Source organism: Convolutriloba macropyga, chromosome 12, assembly GCF_964194025.1.
Source record: "Convolutriloba macropyga chromosome 12, txConMacr16.3, whole genome shotgun sequence".
In the NCBI taxonomy this organism is placed as follows: domain Eukaryota; kingdom Metazoa; phylum Xenacoelomorpha; order Acoela; family Convolutidae; genus Convolutriloba; species Convolutriloba macropyga.
This window is the reverse complement of record NC_134479.1, coordinates 52,972,315-52,989,455: the sequence shown is the minus strand read 5'-3', so window position 1 is coordinate 52,989,455 and position 17,141 is coordinate 52,972,315. Positions and strand designations below refer to the sequence as shown.

Below are 17,141 nucleotides of genomic sequence, written 5' to 3'. Positions count from 1 at the left end.
AGCAACACGACTCCCCGAATTCAGAGGGTAAGAACATAAATTCAATCGACCTACACCAAACATGTACAACCAAAGAGGGAGTAGCAATTCAATACAAAATTCTTACCCCCGAAAAGGACGGCCCATAAACCATAAGGTAAAGTCACAATTTAAGACAAACTGTATCCCTGTCCGTCAAAAATGAAGAGGTGTGGACTCCATCTAGAAACACAAGTACAGGAAGAAGTCAGAAAAATACAATACAGCGGTCACATAACCAAATTAGAAAAATGCAGCGACGAATTTTTCATATTCTCAAAAGTCATTTCTGTGGTGAAAGACAAATCATTAAAAATAGCAATCGACTCCAAAACAATCAGTAAAGCAATTCACAAGAATAAATATCAGATGCACAACAATGACTGCCTAATGGATGATATCATAATAGTTACCGGAGTTGGCTTAAAAAATCATAAGTAGAAACTATTCAACTGCCTAGACAGTTTAAATGAAGAAAACCTAGCAATCAGTTTAAACAAATGTCGTTTTGCAAAAGAGAGAAAAAACATGCCTTGGTTACGAAATTGATCAAAAAGTTTTAAAACCAATCATCTCTCAGACACAGGCAATCCTGAACTTGAAGCCACCCACGTATCACAAACAGCTTAAATCAATCCTAGGAATTTGGTGAGCCCATAACAATGGCATTATACTATGTTATGTTCATCGTTAATATCTTAAAATGTCACATCTTAAGGAGTTTAAAACAATTCTATATTGTGTTGGTGGTATACATTTTTCTGGTACTTTTACTGTCTATGGCTTTGGTTTTTGTTCAAGTCATTAGATGCTAAACGGTGTATGTACTTAGTGTAATACAAACAAATCAATTACCATAGCTGATGCTTTTTTATTAATTAAGAAGGTTTGAAATATTTTTATAAAAATGTTGGTAAAGTTGCTGCTAACCTCGGAAACAAAGTAGCTAGAATTCCACTCAGAGCATTAGAAAGAACTAGTTTTGTGAGAACATCACTAGCAGTTAGAAATCAAAATAAGGTTTTATCACCTACAACTAATTTGAAAAGTTGATGCCACTCGTGCTGGTATAAAACCTGTTCAGAAACGTAATGGTTTATATTTTGGTATCAACACAAAATAACAAAAACTATATTGGAATCTAAATTAACTATAGCATTCGTATTAAGATTAAATTTTATTGGTTTTTCTACTATTTCTGATAATATGGTTATCGTTATTAAAAATTTTACTATTATTAAATACCACTAATTAGTAAAAACTAATTAGCGGTATTTATCTTTCCCTTCTTATAATCTCCATATGTTTGAACCAAGTTATTATACTAAATATTATCTATTTCAACATCTTTCATTGGCTTAGTATACAGTTTATTCACTTATCACTAAACTCTTTAGTTAGAATAAACATCTGCGAATATTTTTTTTCTTGAATCATTTAGTTTTATTTTTTTGAAAAATTACCACATAGGGCTGCTGTTGAAAAATCTGATGATATAGATCAAGTTAAACCTATACCAGTTAATACAATTGATCTCGTTGTTGCGGTTGCTGCTTTTGATGATAATATAATTCACCTTACCTCTGCTATGTCAGTTTATTTTTTAGTACTACTCTGGTAACATTTGGTGCCTACATATCACATTGTCTACCCTCAGTGCAGCAAATTAATACACATTCTACTGCAGTCTTACACTTTATAGTCTACACATTCTACTTTATAGTCTTCTGTTGAACCCACCATTCAATCGTATCACGATTGACTAATTCAGTGACAGGTAGTTGAGGCCTTGAGCACAGCTACAACGTTGCAGTGAATCGCAGTTCGGCCTCTACGTAGTGAACTAGCAGTTTGTCACTGAGAGTATTTGGACGTGACTAAAACTCAAATAGATCATACGACTACCGTATCATTCGCGTGTATAACATGGCGCAGTCAGATTCGAAAGGACGCACGGCACTAGGCCTTGAACCGCTCTGGGATAAGCCTAGCAGTAACCCTCCAATCCCATGGGAGAAAGGGAGGAGTCAACTCAAGTGGCTCTCGTCGCTGCGACAAACATCGAATTAGATGAATTACTCCAAGAGAGTCCAACTGCAGTCATTTACCCCCCCCCCCCACCCGTAGAAGTGCAACCAGTCCACAATTCAACACAAACAATGAATGCGAACGACAAACGAGGTATCTCCAGGTCATAGAAAAATGGAAAAACGAGTGTCATCATTTTGACAGATTAGGAGTCTCGTGCTGCAATAAGCTATGGTACGTGGTAGATAGAAAAACCAATTCATTTATTTATCTCAGCCTCGGAACTGAAGGACGAAAAAGGCACCAAAGACAGTTCCTCCATACAAACGTGGAGATCAAGTCGACACTAGAGATATGGGACGAGCTTGAGCAAACGTTCATCCGCCCCAGAAAAGTCACTTTTGATAGGTGCTTGCTGCTGACCCGCAGACAACACCGCCGAGAAACAATGGAACAGCTCCATTCATTACTAAAATTGTTAGCCGAACACTGTCAGCTAGCCCACTTGGAAGACGATCTACTGAGGGATATATTCACCGCGAATATGATAGACCAGCAGATACAAAAGGAGCTGTTGAGAACAACACTTGCTCCAGAAAAGACCCTCGAGCTAACTGTGATAATCGAATTAGGCATAAGAAGCCAGCTAGCTATCCAAACAAGACAACCAGTAGAAGCATCGACCACTCCATTCATTGGCCTGGAGGAACCAGTTATGGAAATTTCTAGTTCACAATACCGTGGTTCGATCAGACCACAAACAACACCCCGTGGTAACCAGAGGAAACAATAGAATAATGAATAACAACAACATGAACCCCACTCATAATTGCAGGAACTGCGGACAGCCATGGGATATCAATCATGGAGCAAAACGCCAACCAATCGGTCATACGTGCCGCAGAACCAAGAAAAAAATCACTATGCAAAGGTCTGTAGATGTAACTTAAAGAGACAACACTCACAGAGATCCGTGAAAGAAGTCAACAGTCAAAGAATCTCGATCAGAGAAATAAACATGATCTCACTCAACCCGAAATTCGTTTGACGTAAAATGACTCCGCAAACGACTACTCAGTAAATATGATGGACACCGCAAATGACTCAACAACACCATCAAAGTTACAAATACAGTAAGGACATAGCAAATTCTGGGTCATGGGTCATTCAGGAAGTTCCGCCAGCATTGTCACCGAAGAAATGGCGAAGGACATAGAGGCGAGAGAAAGCCACACGTGGTGGAGCAGAACAATAAATCCAGTTCAACTAAGGAGCTACACATTCACCCCGATAAAGAAACTAGGGACACATTACTGCGACATTGAGTGCAACGGGTGGAAGGATGGACGCGCGGACATCATAGTAGTCCACAACAAGCATCGAGCAATTGTGGGCAGAGATTTGTTCAAACCGCTCGGAATACACCTCAAGCAACACGACTCCCCGAACTCAGACGGTAAGAGCATAAATTCAATCGACCTACCCCAAACATGTACAACCAAAGAGGAAGTAGCAATTCAATACAAAATTCTTACCCCCGAAAAGGACGGCCCATAAACCATAAGGTAAAGTCACAATTTAAGACAAACTGTACCCCTGTCCATCAAAAATGAAGAGGTGTGGACTACATCTAGAAACACAAGTAGAGGAAGAAGTCAGAAAAATACAATACAGCGGTCACAAAACCAAATAAGAAAAATGCAGCGACGAATTTTTCATATTCTCAAAAGTCATTTCTGTGGTGAAAGACAAATCAATAAAAATAGCAATCGACTCCAAAACAATCAGTAAAGCAATTCACAAGAATAAATATCAGATGCACAACAATGACTGCCTAATGGATGATATCATAATAGTTACCGGAAGCGGCTTAAAAAATCATAAGAAGAAACTATTCAACTGCCTAGACAGTTTAAATGAAGAAAACCTAGCAATCAGTTTAAACAAATGTCGTTTTGCAAAAGAGAGGAAAAACATGCCTTGGTTACGAAATTGATCAAAAAGTTATAAAACCAATCATCTCTCAGACACAGGCAATCCTGAACTTGAAGCCACCCACGTATCACAAAAAGCTTAAATCAATCCTAGGAAGCGTCCACCATCTGACAAAACTCATACCAAACTTTGCATCCCTTTGTCGTGAATTCAAAAATTTACTACAAAAAGACACAAAATACTTAAGGACAGATCACCACCAAACATAATTTGAAACCATAAAAAAGTGCATTCAGAATCTAACCCAAAACACTCATTCCGACCAATGGAACGAGTGTTTACACTCATTACACCAAAAAGGAAGACCAGAGTCAAAACAGATGTCTCGAGAACAAGTCTAGGAGCGGTCCTAGAACAAGAAACGTAACAGATTGGAAACAATATCCTACGATTGCATATTCTTGAATAAAGCAGAAGAACAGAATAGAATAAACAAACTAGAGCTCCTAGGGGTAGTATGGGCACTAGAAATTTTCAAACACTACTTACTAGGACACCACTTTACTGTACAAACAGACCACAGAGCCCTATTATCAATACTCAAAGAATGAACAAGTAGCATCCACCAATGCTGCCTATCCAGGTGGTACGATAGGCTAATCCCAATTCATTTTAATATGGAGCATATAGCTGAAACAAAAATGGGTATTGCAGACTACATGTCGCAAATTCCATCCGAACCAGCAAAACCGCTCAGTATATATGATGAAAATTGAATAAATCTCAAATGGACATTATACAAGAAACACTCCAACTGATACGTAAAAGAGGCAAGCCAAAAAACAGCACAATAGCCAACCCGCCAATACGGAGCAAAATACACACAATCATTCCATCAACGTTAAATCAAACCCCTTGGAATCGTCGAACAATTCCAAACTATTACAGAAAAACCAGATCAAATGACAGAGAGGTAGGCCTAATAAAATAAGGGTGGAATTGTCGAACGATTCGAAACAAGTTAAAGGCAATAGCATGAACACGTCAAAAAGACCAGCAACCCACAAACTCATAGCAAGTACAGCTTACGCAGCGGTCAAAATATAAACAAGTCTCAAATAAGCACAACGAATAATGACGTCACTAACAAAAAAAGACACACAGCGAACAAATACAACCGAGCATTTGCCAATTCATACAGCCATTACACAACAGCTCGATCTAAACAAGCAACAAAATTTGGACAATTCAAATATTAATCCTAGCAGCCCCATAGTTAAATCCCCCACAAAGAAAACACCTCTATCAATGAGCAGTTACCTTAGCCATAAACCCAAAAAGTCGTCATTACAAACGGACGACCAACAGCTACCGAAGCATCTCGAGAATGTGTTTAACATCCAATTAATCGGGGCGAAGATAAATAGGGACACTGTTCTACTCGATATCAGTGACTGTATCCTCACAGAAGACCAAGCCCGATGTATGAGACTCAGTAAGCAAAAACACGTCAAAAGAAGAAACCTCAGCGTCAACAACGCCTGTATATTAGTGGACAACAAGCTTGCTATAACAAACATATTGAAGGAATCGGTCATGGATGTACTTCACTCGAACTTCACTTCACCCAAGAGCCGAACTGGGCCAAAGGCTATGGTGGCCTTTCATCAACCGCGACTTGATTAATAAGTCCAAAACATATCGACCCTGTGAATTTGGTAGGAAATTAAAAAGTATAACACGACGTTCCAATTGGGCACCTCTTCCACCATGTTTTGAAACAAACGAAGAAATTAAACTAGACTTTGGCGGACCTGTAATTGATGGACAAGGGTGGGAAGTTTACTTTCTACTTGCATCGACCGCTTCTCAAAATTCCCAACCCCCAAACTGGTAACAAAGGCAAACGGCCTCAACATAGAAATTTTTTAAAGAAGTTGACTGCCCAACATGGGTACAATGCCCAACTAGAAAAACAGATGCCTAAAAATTAACCAAATACAACAACTATGTACACGATACAAAACAGAACAAATATACGGCCCGGACAAAGATCATCGTCCAATAGGCCTAGTAGAACGTCTAATACAAACAGTCAAACTACGCTCAGGTAGATAAAACTCGATCCCAATCAGAGACCGATCAATATTAAGAACGCACCCCAAAAACATATCATACGAACTACGAAAGCAAACAAGGGTTAACAAATTTAACGTCTAAACCAAATATAGATAATCTAAATTGTTCAAACACTTTGAAATACTATTTAGATGACAACATCACAGGCGAGGAGGAACTAATCAGCGAGGAACGATGTTATGATGAAAGCCTCGATAGCGACGCTCAAGTCCAGGAATCCAAGCGCGAAGAAAACTACAGGCAGCCAAAGACAACAAAGGCGAAGTGCCACGCACAATCAAGCTCTAATCGGCCAAATTCGAGAAGCCAGAAATAGCCCGCGACTTCAATTACCACGCAAAAGCCTTGCTACTTCACGAAACAAAAAGCAACTTCAGGGGTTACACGAAGCCATTCTAGAAAGGGCATCACTTGTCAAAACCACAGACTCCACCGTCACCATCAAAGAACCCGGCCAGCAGGACACCGTCCTGAACAAATCCGACGTCGACAAAATTGGAACAGCAGAACAACGACAAATCCCGATTATCATTTTCGCGGTCAGAAAAACAGTACGCGACCACAATTCAATGTTCCTACATATATGGAGTCGCACGCCCAGGAAAAAAGGAACAAAATTCTCGGCCAACGAGCCATCCGTAAGAGAGATACACAAGCGTCAGAAACTGACAGAAAGGCAAAAGCCAACCTCTCGAAAGTCGACCGCATCAAAATCCCGACCAAAAAATGTTATCAACCTTCCCCCAAGAAAGGTTCTCTCAAAAAGAAAAAGCATTGTACAGCATCCTCTCAAGAGTCGGCCAACGAACAAACGGACGAATATTGCGATACGGATGCAAGTCAAGACATCGCAATCATCCAAAAACAACAAAAGGATACGCTGACAGCGAATAACACCAGAGCATCCACTCGTCGTAGCACAAGAGATAAGAAGAAGTCGAAACAATAAGGCATTCTCTTCGGATTTACATCATCAGATGGATCATCGGACAACGAACAAACTCCCAAACAAATGAAAAGAACAAGCATCGCTTCCTACTCTCCCTTAGAGTAAATCCCTTTCTGGCCATGGCTTCGCCGCCACACAGCCTTATCCCCACGACCCCAGCCGGCAGGGATAACACGACCAAAAGCATCGGACCTGCACCGCACGCTCACGAGGAGGACACTATCCGAGCAGACGTACATGCAATCTTCTTCCAAAACCAGACCGAACGCTACCTTCAACCCCCCGAGTTTTAACGCAAAACTCCGGCACACAAACTCTGATTGTCAAAAAACTCTTTGCTTACAAAAAAACTTTTGCGTTAAAACTTTCAGTTTAGAACTCTTACGTTGACCTCATTATTACATAAATTTATTGGATAGTACCCAGCCTCATCTTCTTCTAAACATTATGTTAATCTCTTTTTTTCCTCTAGAGGGGAAATGTGGTACCCTGTGTTACCCACGTATCACATTGACTATCCTTAGCAGAGTAAAATAATACACAGTCTATTGCAGTATTTTTATAGCCTTCTAATACACCAACCATTCAATCGTACCGCTCTTGAACAATTCAGTGACAGGTAGTTGTGGCCTTGAGCACAGCTATTACGCTGGCAGTGAATTGCTTAGTCGCAGTTCTGCCTTTACGTAGTGAATTAATAGTTTGTCACTGAGAGAATTGTGACTTGATTTAAAACTGAAATAGATCATACGACTAGCGTATCATTCTCGAGTATAACAACTACTATAATTCAAAAATTTTTCAATATAAACCCTGTTAATACCTTTTTGATATCATACTGCTATGAAAATTATTATTTGCGAAGGTTTTCTCATTTACCATTCATTCTGTCAATGTAGATAAAATTGGATTTAGTATAGTTTCAATTGGTGTTGTTGGTTGTGTCATTTTCCTCAGCAACAAAAATTCTTTTTCTTTTACAAGGTCTTTCTCATTGAAGTCAAATTGCATCTCGAATCCTGATTGTTCTTTCTTTATTATCAACTAATTTAATTATTAATACTATTGATATAATATGTTTTCTTATAGAGATTTTTCTTACTAAATATAGATTTCTTAAATCTCTCCTTGTATTAACAAGTTCATCACCTAGTTGAATGTTATTAATCTCTTGATTAAAAAAATAATTTTGCAAGCTTATGTTTTTGTTGATTGTATTTGTATATGGTATCACTAGCAACTTCAAAACAATATTGAAGAAAATTATTGTCAGCTTAAGTAAATTTCCCGGTTAATTTAGCTGAATAAAACGTATTTCGAGAGTTTGACTTTTTGTCTGATCATCAATTGTAGATGATGCTAAATGAATGATGTTCGTTTTAGCTCACTTAAATCCCGTTTTTCTCAATTCACTGTTTTTACTTAATGTATCATTATTGTTGTTAGATGACAGCAAGTTTTAATCACAGTATTTGTTAATAACAGCATTTTTATTATCAACGGGTGGATGTAAAACTTATTATCAAATAATTACATTTTATATTCATACTAGTAATATCTTTCAAGAAGAGTTCGTGTGCTTTTCTTGTTGTTAAGTTGTTTGTTGATGTTGTTGTTTGTTGTTTACTTTGTTTGAATCTGTTTCAAGTCATTATTTTTTAGGTGATTTCACAATTCTTACTATCTATTTTAAATTTGAATACAGATGTTAAAATTCTTGTTCATAATATTTACCTTCTATTATCTTATCAATATTATCTTCTAATTTATGTTGTTGTGGCTGCGTTCTCAGAACTTCATTAGATTTACATATTTCTTTGTTTCAAATAAGTTTTTATCCTTCTGAAAAACTAATACGTTTATCAGTATTTCCTATATAATAACCAACTTTAGGTTTCGGTTTAGATTTGCTAGAATGAATCAGATAAATAACCTTTTCAGGATTGTTTCGTGCATCATCAGGTAACATTTTCAAGTGACGGATTGACAGCATTCTTGATGGAAGCTTATCTTTGATTATTGTTTTTATTATTGCTTCTTTTAATAGATTTACTTAATCAACATCACCATTTACAATTTTTGGTTTACTGACTATGCGTAATAGTGTTCTATTAATTTTCTCTATAAATTTTTTTTCATATCACTTTTTGTTGAGTATGTTTCGATTTTTTTCTTTGAATACAGATTCAACTGTCTTATTATTAAACTCACTGCCTCTATCAATCCACACTTTTTTCTGCTTTTCTACCGTCGAATAAAGTTGTTTTGAAAACCATTAGTTAGAGATACTCCGAATTTTTTTCATGAAACATATAGACCATGCAAATTTGGTAAACATATCTTTAACTGTTAATGGAAATTCAGTGTTACTATAATTTTCAATTAAAGATGATTCAATAATTAAATCAGCTGACCATATTTCATGTTTGTACACTGTATTTTTTCTCTTCTAAACTATGTAATTTTCCGCACTAAATACTTCTATAGCTATTTTTTAAAATAATTCACTAACCAAAATATTAAAATATATTTTTCTTCTCGAGTAAAAACTTCAATGAAAACATAGTGAATACCTTAGAAAAATTAAAGATTTTATCTTTTACTTGTACGCCACTTTTAGATTTACTTCTACCTCATTCATTATCATTTTTTTGGAGTTGCATAGAAAAGTTTTATTTCTAATTAGTTTTTTTGTTTGTTTTTTCATTGCTTTTCGAATTCTGATCATTTCATTATCAACCTGAGAGTGTTTAAATTTCAGGTATCTTTAAAGGTATTGGGATTTCTAAATCTGGTAAATTTTTGGTTCTTTCTTTTGAAACCTTATTGCTGTCATTCAAACATTTATTGTCTGAGGTTTTAGGTATTGTTTCTTTCTGATCGTCTGTCATAGAAGTTTTCTGTAAAACTAATTCGGAAAACTATAATCTAAGTTAGTTTTTGATACGATATAACCTATAGTCAAAACTATTTCAAGGAAAAACCACCACATTTTAGGAAAACTAATTCGGAAAACTATAATCTAAGTTAGTTTTTGATACGATATAACCTATAGTCAAAACTATTTCAAGGAAAAACCACCACATTGAGTAAAAAATTGTCAATTTTCCCCACTTATAACACACACAAATCTTTCTGGATGAAATTAATTGAACGCATTTTATTTCATAAGAAAAAGCTAAACAAGCTAAATTTTCATAACAAATCAACTATAAACAAACACATTTAGTTTTTGATTTATTTAAGAAAAACCTTATTTTTTATTTTTATTTTAATTACAACTGAGTTATTCCATACAACTGTGTAAAATCATCGCATTACTAAAAAACCGTGCTTTTTAGTTGAATTGAGATTTTCCAAAAAAAATGGGTCAAGTGCTCAAAAACTATAGTCTCAATAAGAATAATTCCACTCGTGTGGACCTTAAAACAAAAACTCATTAGTTACCTTAGGTGCAAAATGTGTTGGATGTTTTCTTAAAACAAAATTTTGTGTGCGATACTTTGTTTTATTCAAAGAAGTTATAACACATAACTGGCAAGTTGTTCTTTCTCTTTTTTTAACATTTTGAAAAATATTTTGTAAAAACTGTGATTTTAGTGTATTCCATTATTGATATCAAAATTATATCAAAAATTCGACATTCTTTGATCCTGTCCTCTGTTATCACTGGATCTACCATATAAACATTACTGTCAATATAACTGGCAATGAGAGATTTGATAAATAATGGCTTTGCCCAAACAAAAAACTTTCCATCGCGTAATTTTGACGCTTTGGATAACGAATTGATTTTGTCCTTAAAAAAGTGACACCCTCTGACGATATTCGTTTCGAGCATCTAGAAGATTGACACCTCCACGGCTATAACGGAAGAGGAATTGTTTTCCTCAAATAACCAAAAAAAATTTTTAAAAAAACTCAACAGCACATAGCCACACATAGCCACAGACAGGAGAAAATAAGTAATTTAGAAGAAAGTGTCGTCCTTGAAAACGAAAACCGTCGTACCCTGTAGCAAAATCTCACAACCGAAACGAAGACGAAAATTCAGTAAAGACAAACAATTGAGAAAACCAACAAATTGAAAAAGTGTTCATGAAAAAGAAATATAAAAACAGCGCCTTTTAGTGACAATATATCTGAATGCATTTGGTGCCTACCACATCTTCTTTTTGGTGACCTCAACGAACCGGCAAAGACCTCAAAGTATTAAAAAGGGTTGTTGATTTGTTACTCCAAATTAGAGTTTATACTTTTATAATCACATCAAATCTCGTAACCAAGTTTGTGCAGGTTGGCATAATTGAAGAAGATCAACTCGCCATAAGAATTTCGCGGTCAACTCATCGCCATTTGATGCATTTCCGTCTAGGTTTTTGCACACTATTTTCGCTATCAGCTGCTAATTTTGTCTTGCTAAACTCTCAAGCCAACTTTCGCCAATTTGGGAAATAAGCTATGAAGGGAAATCAGAAGTGGTGTAGAAAAATTTTTATTTGGACGCTTTAGTAAACACAGTAAAAACTTTCGAATGACCAAAATTAAAAGACAGCTGCTCAAGAAGTCACTACCGGAAAATGGATCGAATTGAATAAAATTTTTCCAGCAATCAGTCTGAAAAAAGATTCTTCGACAGATATGAAAACAATAAAAAATGCCATCGCTTATTGGGTACTGTTTTTGGCGAAAAAATACATAAAGTGCAAAAAATTGAGATTGCACCAGTAATAATTTTTTGAGGACTGTAATCCTAATTTTTCAAGTAAAATTATAGTAAAAAATAATGAAGGATACTCTCAATAACTGAAAAAAAAGACAAATAACTTTAAAAGATAAAAAATACTTCAAAGATTCAGAACATTCATTTCTGTATTTGTTTCTCAAAATACTTTTGAGCAAAAGCTAATTTGCTACAAAAGAATCTTGCGTAAAAAAGTTAAAAACGTGATTGGATAGCCACGAATCCGTTGACTATAGACCATTTTCCTTCTATTTTAAAGGGGCTTGGAACTTTATTTATATTCATTAAACGTCTGGCCATCACTGCAATGATTTTCTCAATTTTTAGGCATCAGGACTTATTGTTCAGATTCTTCTGACGCGCCAATTACTTTCAAGAGACTCTCACTCTCATCCAGACGGGAAACCAGGAAGAAGCAAGCCGACCCTAGACAAAATTTTTTTGCAGATTGTAGGTGAACAGTACAATTGTCAAAGAATTTCCAAAACGGCAACCCGGGTCGAGGGGTCAGCAGCTGTGAGCCGATATTTTTGTAAGAAATCCGCTGAATGTGCGGAAATTATGTAAGATTTGTTGTGATTGCGCTGAAAATTGAGAATTTGGTGGTAAATCCGCTGAACAAAAGATTTCAGCACCTTTCAGCACATTTCTTACATAAAATCAGCATATGAATAAGCACCTTTCTTACATATTTTCAGCACTTGTGAAACATTCAAATTCAGCGGATTCAGCAACTTTCTTGCATAACTTTACGTGCAATTTTTTTTGCTCACTGTTGCTTATAACGTAGTCATCATGTAGGCTCCTTAAATTTTTGCACTTCTGAAGAGCCACTAATCAGTCAAAAATCTGCGTGTTTTTTTTTGAAAATGAAAATTCATTTTTTACATACCAACTAAAAACCGTCACACTTTCATCGTATCTAACGGAATGAAGATAATTATACTATTATACTTAAGCTACCTGGTTTCATTCAATCAAGTGATTTGGTTTTATGCCTCAGCTGCACTAACTGTTTTAAGAAAATGCTGAATCAAATTAAGTGCTGATATTGCGTAAGATAAGTATTAGAAATTATGTAAGAAATGCGCTGACAGTTGCTGAAAAAAATATTTTTCAGCGGATTAATCTTATATAATTATCCGCTTAATGTGCTGAAAATTGCTGAAATTATGTAAGAAAAGTGCTGAAAATTCAGCAGATTAAGCGGGTTTATATGTAAGATTTATCCACTGAAAAATATTTTATTTCAGTGGTTGTCAGCGCATTTCTTACATAAATTTTGACGAATTCCTCCACCCGGAAAGGAAGGTGAAAAAGTGAACTAAAAGTATTATTAAAAAACTATGGTCTAGGGATGGGAAATTTCTAGAGTACAAGGAGGTCCTGGAATAGGGTCAGTCAGAGTCAACTCCGGAATAGATTTTGGCTACAACGCCCGCTCACCTGCAGAGAAAAATATTTCCTACTACGATCAATACTCGCCTTCATCTCATGTCTTGCAAGACAGTCACAGTCAGCGTCATATTTGTCATAGCTTTCTACTTACTGCACTCGGCTACAGTTACAAAACACGGATCAACTCTGCCAGCTCGTCTGAAAATTTGGTTCAAATAGAATTTCCGAAATTTTGTGTTCTGGGATCACGCAGAATAACTTTGGAAATTTTTGCACCCGAGCCGGGTAAGGTGTTGGATTTGGGCGATGGCTGGACGCTTGCATCTGCTGTTGTTGAAGTATGCCAGGCGAAAGATGAGCCTTTTCTGCGGAAAGTTAAAGTGCAAGTTCCGCTCATTCAGCAAGTCGACGATCATGATCCCCTCTTGCTGAGTGTTAATTGTGGGTTTGGAAAAACAGTGAAACTCGAAAGAAACTTTGTTATCATTGAGAGCTTCCAATTTTCACCAGCTGGTGTTGCATTGAAAGTTGAACAGGTAAGTTAGACACCTCATCGTTCCTAGTTGAGAGGTCGGTTTGAGGACTGGTTTTGGTTTGAGAAGAATATTTGGGTCGGCTTCGGGCTGGGCCAAATTAGTCTGCTTTTAAGAACATCGTCATTGTTCTTAAAACAAGTTTTATCTCATACAAATGAATTGACTTTTGAACATTAATTACACCACAGAGGTATACCCAAATAGTCACGGGCAAATATGCCCGATCCTTGTATCTCGTGTTCGTTTTTCCTATTTTAATACATTGAAAATGCAAAAATATTGCGGAAAATTGCTACTTCGGCCAAAAACCGGCAAAATTGAAGGGAAATTAGTAACCCGTGTTCGCAAAGGTGTCCTATTTTTAGCCGCAAAATAAAAGTACAAGCTATGTATCCTATTTTTTGCGCATTTTGTATCACGCCTATGTTCCATTTAAGTATCGCTTTATCGCACGCAACGTAGCTCGAATTCGCACTATAATCCGCAACTAAGTCTAATTAATAGTGGAAAAAACAGGGGTTCCAGCCACCAGCCCAATTTGTCTCATCCCCATCATGCTAGCTGCATTCTGGGAAATGAGCCAATTTGAACTGGTAACTGGAACCCCTGTTTGGTTTTTTCCACTACTATATACAATATCAAAAATAAAATCAAAATTCAGCTTTAAACCCGCAAACCCGCTCACCCACAGTTTTGCTAATATTTATATGAAAATAACTCAACTTTTGCTCAGGAATAAAATTTAAATCTAATCCGTGAAACGGCTTCGCCGATCAGGGAGAACCAGCCACACAGATATTATTTTTATATACATGATCACTGAACTGATTTCTAGTATGACTGAATCTATATCTATTAAGATAGATGCACAATCTGCATCTTCCATTTCTGAACTTAAAGAAAAAATATGCTTATAAACTTTCCACATAATACACTCTAGATATTGATCTATATTTTCATAATGTTCTCATAAATGTTTAATGTAATCTTTTACTTTAACTATATCCTTGAATATATTACAACAATAATCTATTTCTTTACAATCATTACAACAATCTTTCCAAGTCTTTTTTTACACTTATCACATTTCATTTTTTTTCTTTTTCGAAAAATAATAAATTTTCCCTGCTAAAATACACCATGTCCCACTCAACTAACAGCAATGTGAACTTCTGCGACGTCTGTAATTTATCCTTTGAAACAAAGAAGGGTTTATACAGGCATCAATCATATGAACCTAAACATAATATATTGTTAGAGAAAATGTTTGGTTCTGATGATGATGGGGCTATAACTGAAACCCCAGCTAAAACTATGGAGATGATGTATAATTCAGATGAAGACTTTATCTATCGCAAACTTTCTACTAAAACTAAATTGAAACTAAAACTAAAGATTTTGGGTATACACACCTGGTGGTGAGGGCAAAGTAGAATTGTTTAAACCAGTGGATGTTTTTGATAAAGATAGAAAAGATGCCAGAATAGTAGTTTGGGGTAACTATTGTGAAACATCGGCAAAGCCGGTTCCCGGATGGTTGAAGACATAATGTGTGCCAATTAAAAGCATAGAAACCTTGTTAGATCGACCAAATAAAATGAATCATAAATTCTATTACTGTGATAGATGCACATATTGGTTTAACTCTCAAATTAAAAACGACAAACACGAATGTAGCCACTCTTTCGTACCAGAAATTGCTTGTCCTAAGAAGAAAAAAATTACTTTTGTAAATTAACATAAAGGCCAGAATGTAAAAAATATTATAACCGTTGATAGAGAATGTTGTGTGGTCAATGTCACAAATAACAATTTTAAATATGTAATAGCTGAACACATACCAATAAGTGTGGATTACATCTGGCGAAGTAATTTCAAAAACTACTTTGGTCTTGATTGTATAAAAGATTTGCTAGATTTATTAGAAATAAAAACAGGGAATGGTTTCAAATGTAATGAAAAGTTTGTAATTAATAACGAAGATAAATTTTATCGTTGAACCAAAAACAATTGTCATATATGTGGTAAAACATGTATTAATAAAGTAAAAGATCACTGTCATGAATCTGGTAAAAAAAAGAGGTTCCGCATGTAAAATTTGTAATCTAAGATACAAAGAACAAATTTTAATTCCTGTAAAATTTCACAATGGATCTGGTAATGATTTCAATCTACTATATAGTAACTCTTTAAGCAGAATAATGATAAAAGAAAAGTAGATAACATAACACTAGCTGCTGGTAAGTCTAAGAAGTTTAGTATTGGTTGTCTTAATGTCTTAGACAGTTGAACTTCTTAGCGATGCCTCTAGATCAAATGGCAAAGATATATCATTGTAAAACTAAAACATTATATTCGTTTGAACACTTTGGTTTAAACTCATACCAAGAAGTTATAGGTAATCTAAATATAGAAGACTTCAAATCCTCACTATCTGATAAATTATCAACACAAGAAGAAGTCGATAACTTATATAAAGACAACAGTCATAAAACTGGTAAAGATCTAACTACAGAGTTTTTACAGAATGATGTGGAAATATTAGACTACTGCGTGAAAAAATATGTTAAATTAAGTTTGAAAGATTTCGTTCTCAACCCTCTACACTATGTAAGTCTCCCAGGTTATAGTTTTGATTGTTGGTTAAGGTTGGGCGGTGTTACACTAGATTCATTAAAAGATAAACAAATGCTAAATGATTTCGTTGAAGCAAAGAGAGGTGGTATATGTGGTATAATGGGTGATAGATTAGTCAGCATTAGTGAAAGTAGCAAGACTCTCTGGTATATAGATGCAAACAACCTATAGGGCCATGCAATGATGCAAAAGCTACCTTATAGGGATTTCGAGTACATTACTATAACTTTACACAAATGGGAAACCACGCTTCAGCGTCTATTAAATACTCCAGATGATAGTGATCATGATTACTATATAGTTTGCGATAATATTTATAAAAAATAGTTGCAAAGATAGAACAGAACAACTAGCATTAATGACCAATAAAAGAAAGATAAATGATAATGAATTATGCTATAGAAAAAGAGAGAAACGTAGAGCGAGAACAGAGAAATTAATTTTAGACCAAAGCAACAAAACAGAATATATGCTTCATTATAGGATGTGGAAGTCCTATGTTAAAATGGGTGTAAAAGTACTAAAACTCATAGAGTAAAAAAATTTGAGCGAGATTACATATGTAGAGACTATATTCAAAACAGTACTAATAAAAGAGCAACAGTAAAAACTGAAGCGGAAAAGGTTGTATGGAAATAATGAACAACTCACTATATGGAAGAATGTGCATAAATCCTCTATACTTCCTTCAAAGTAAGTTCATACGCGATGAAGAAAAGATAATGAAAAGTATAGCAAACCAATATTTAAGAATATA

The 17,141-nt window shown here is 35.5% G+C and overlaps 2 protein-coding genes across 2 annotated transcripts in view; both read left to right on the top strand.

Moving 5' to 3' along the window:
- LOC142350263 (uncharacterized) overlaps positions 1 to 17,141 on the top strand; it is a 484,377-nt gene that overhangs the window by 11,856 nt on the left and 455,380 nt on the right. The gene's annotated exons all lie outside the window — the stretch shown is intronic.
- LOC142350543 (uncharacterized) overlaps positions 7,189 to 17,141 on the top strand; it is a 46,751-nt gene continuing 36,798 nt past the window's right edge. Inside the window, exons 1-2 of the mRNA XM_075402392.1 lie at positions 7,189 to 7,302; positions 13,169 to 13,747. Of these exons, the coding sequence (XP_075258507.1) occupies positions 7,189 to 7,302; positions 13,169 to 13,747 (693 nt within the window). The remainder of the gene's footprint in view (positions 7,303 to 13,168; positions 13,748 to 17,141) is intronic.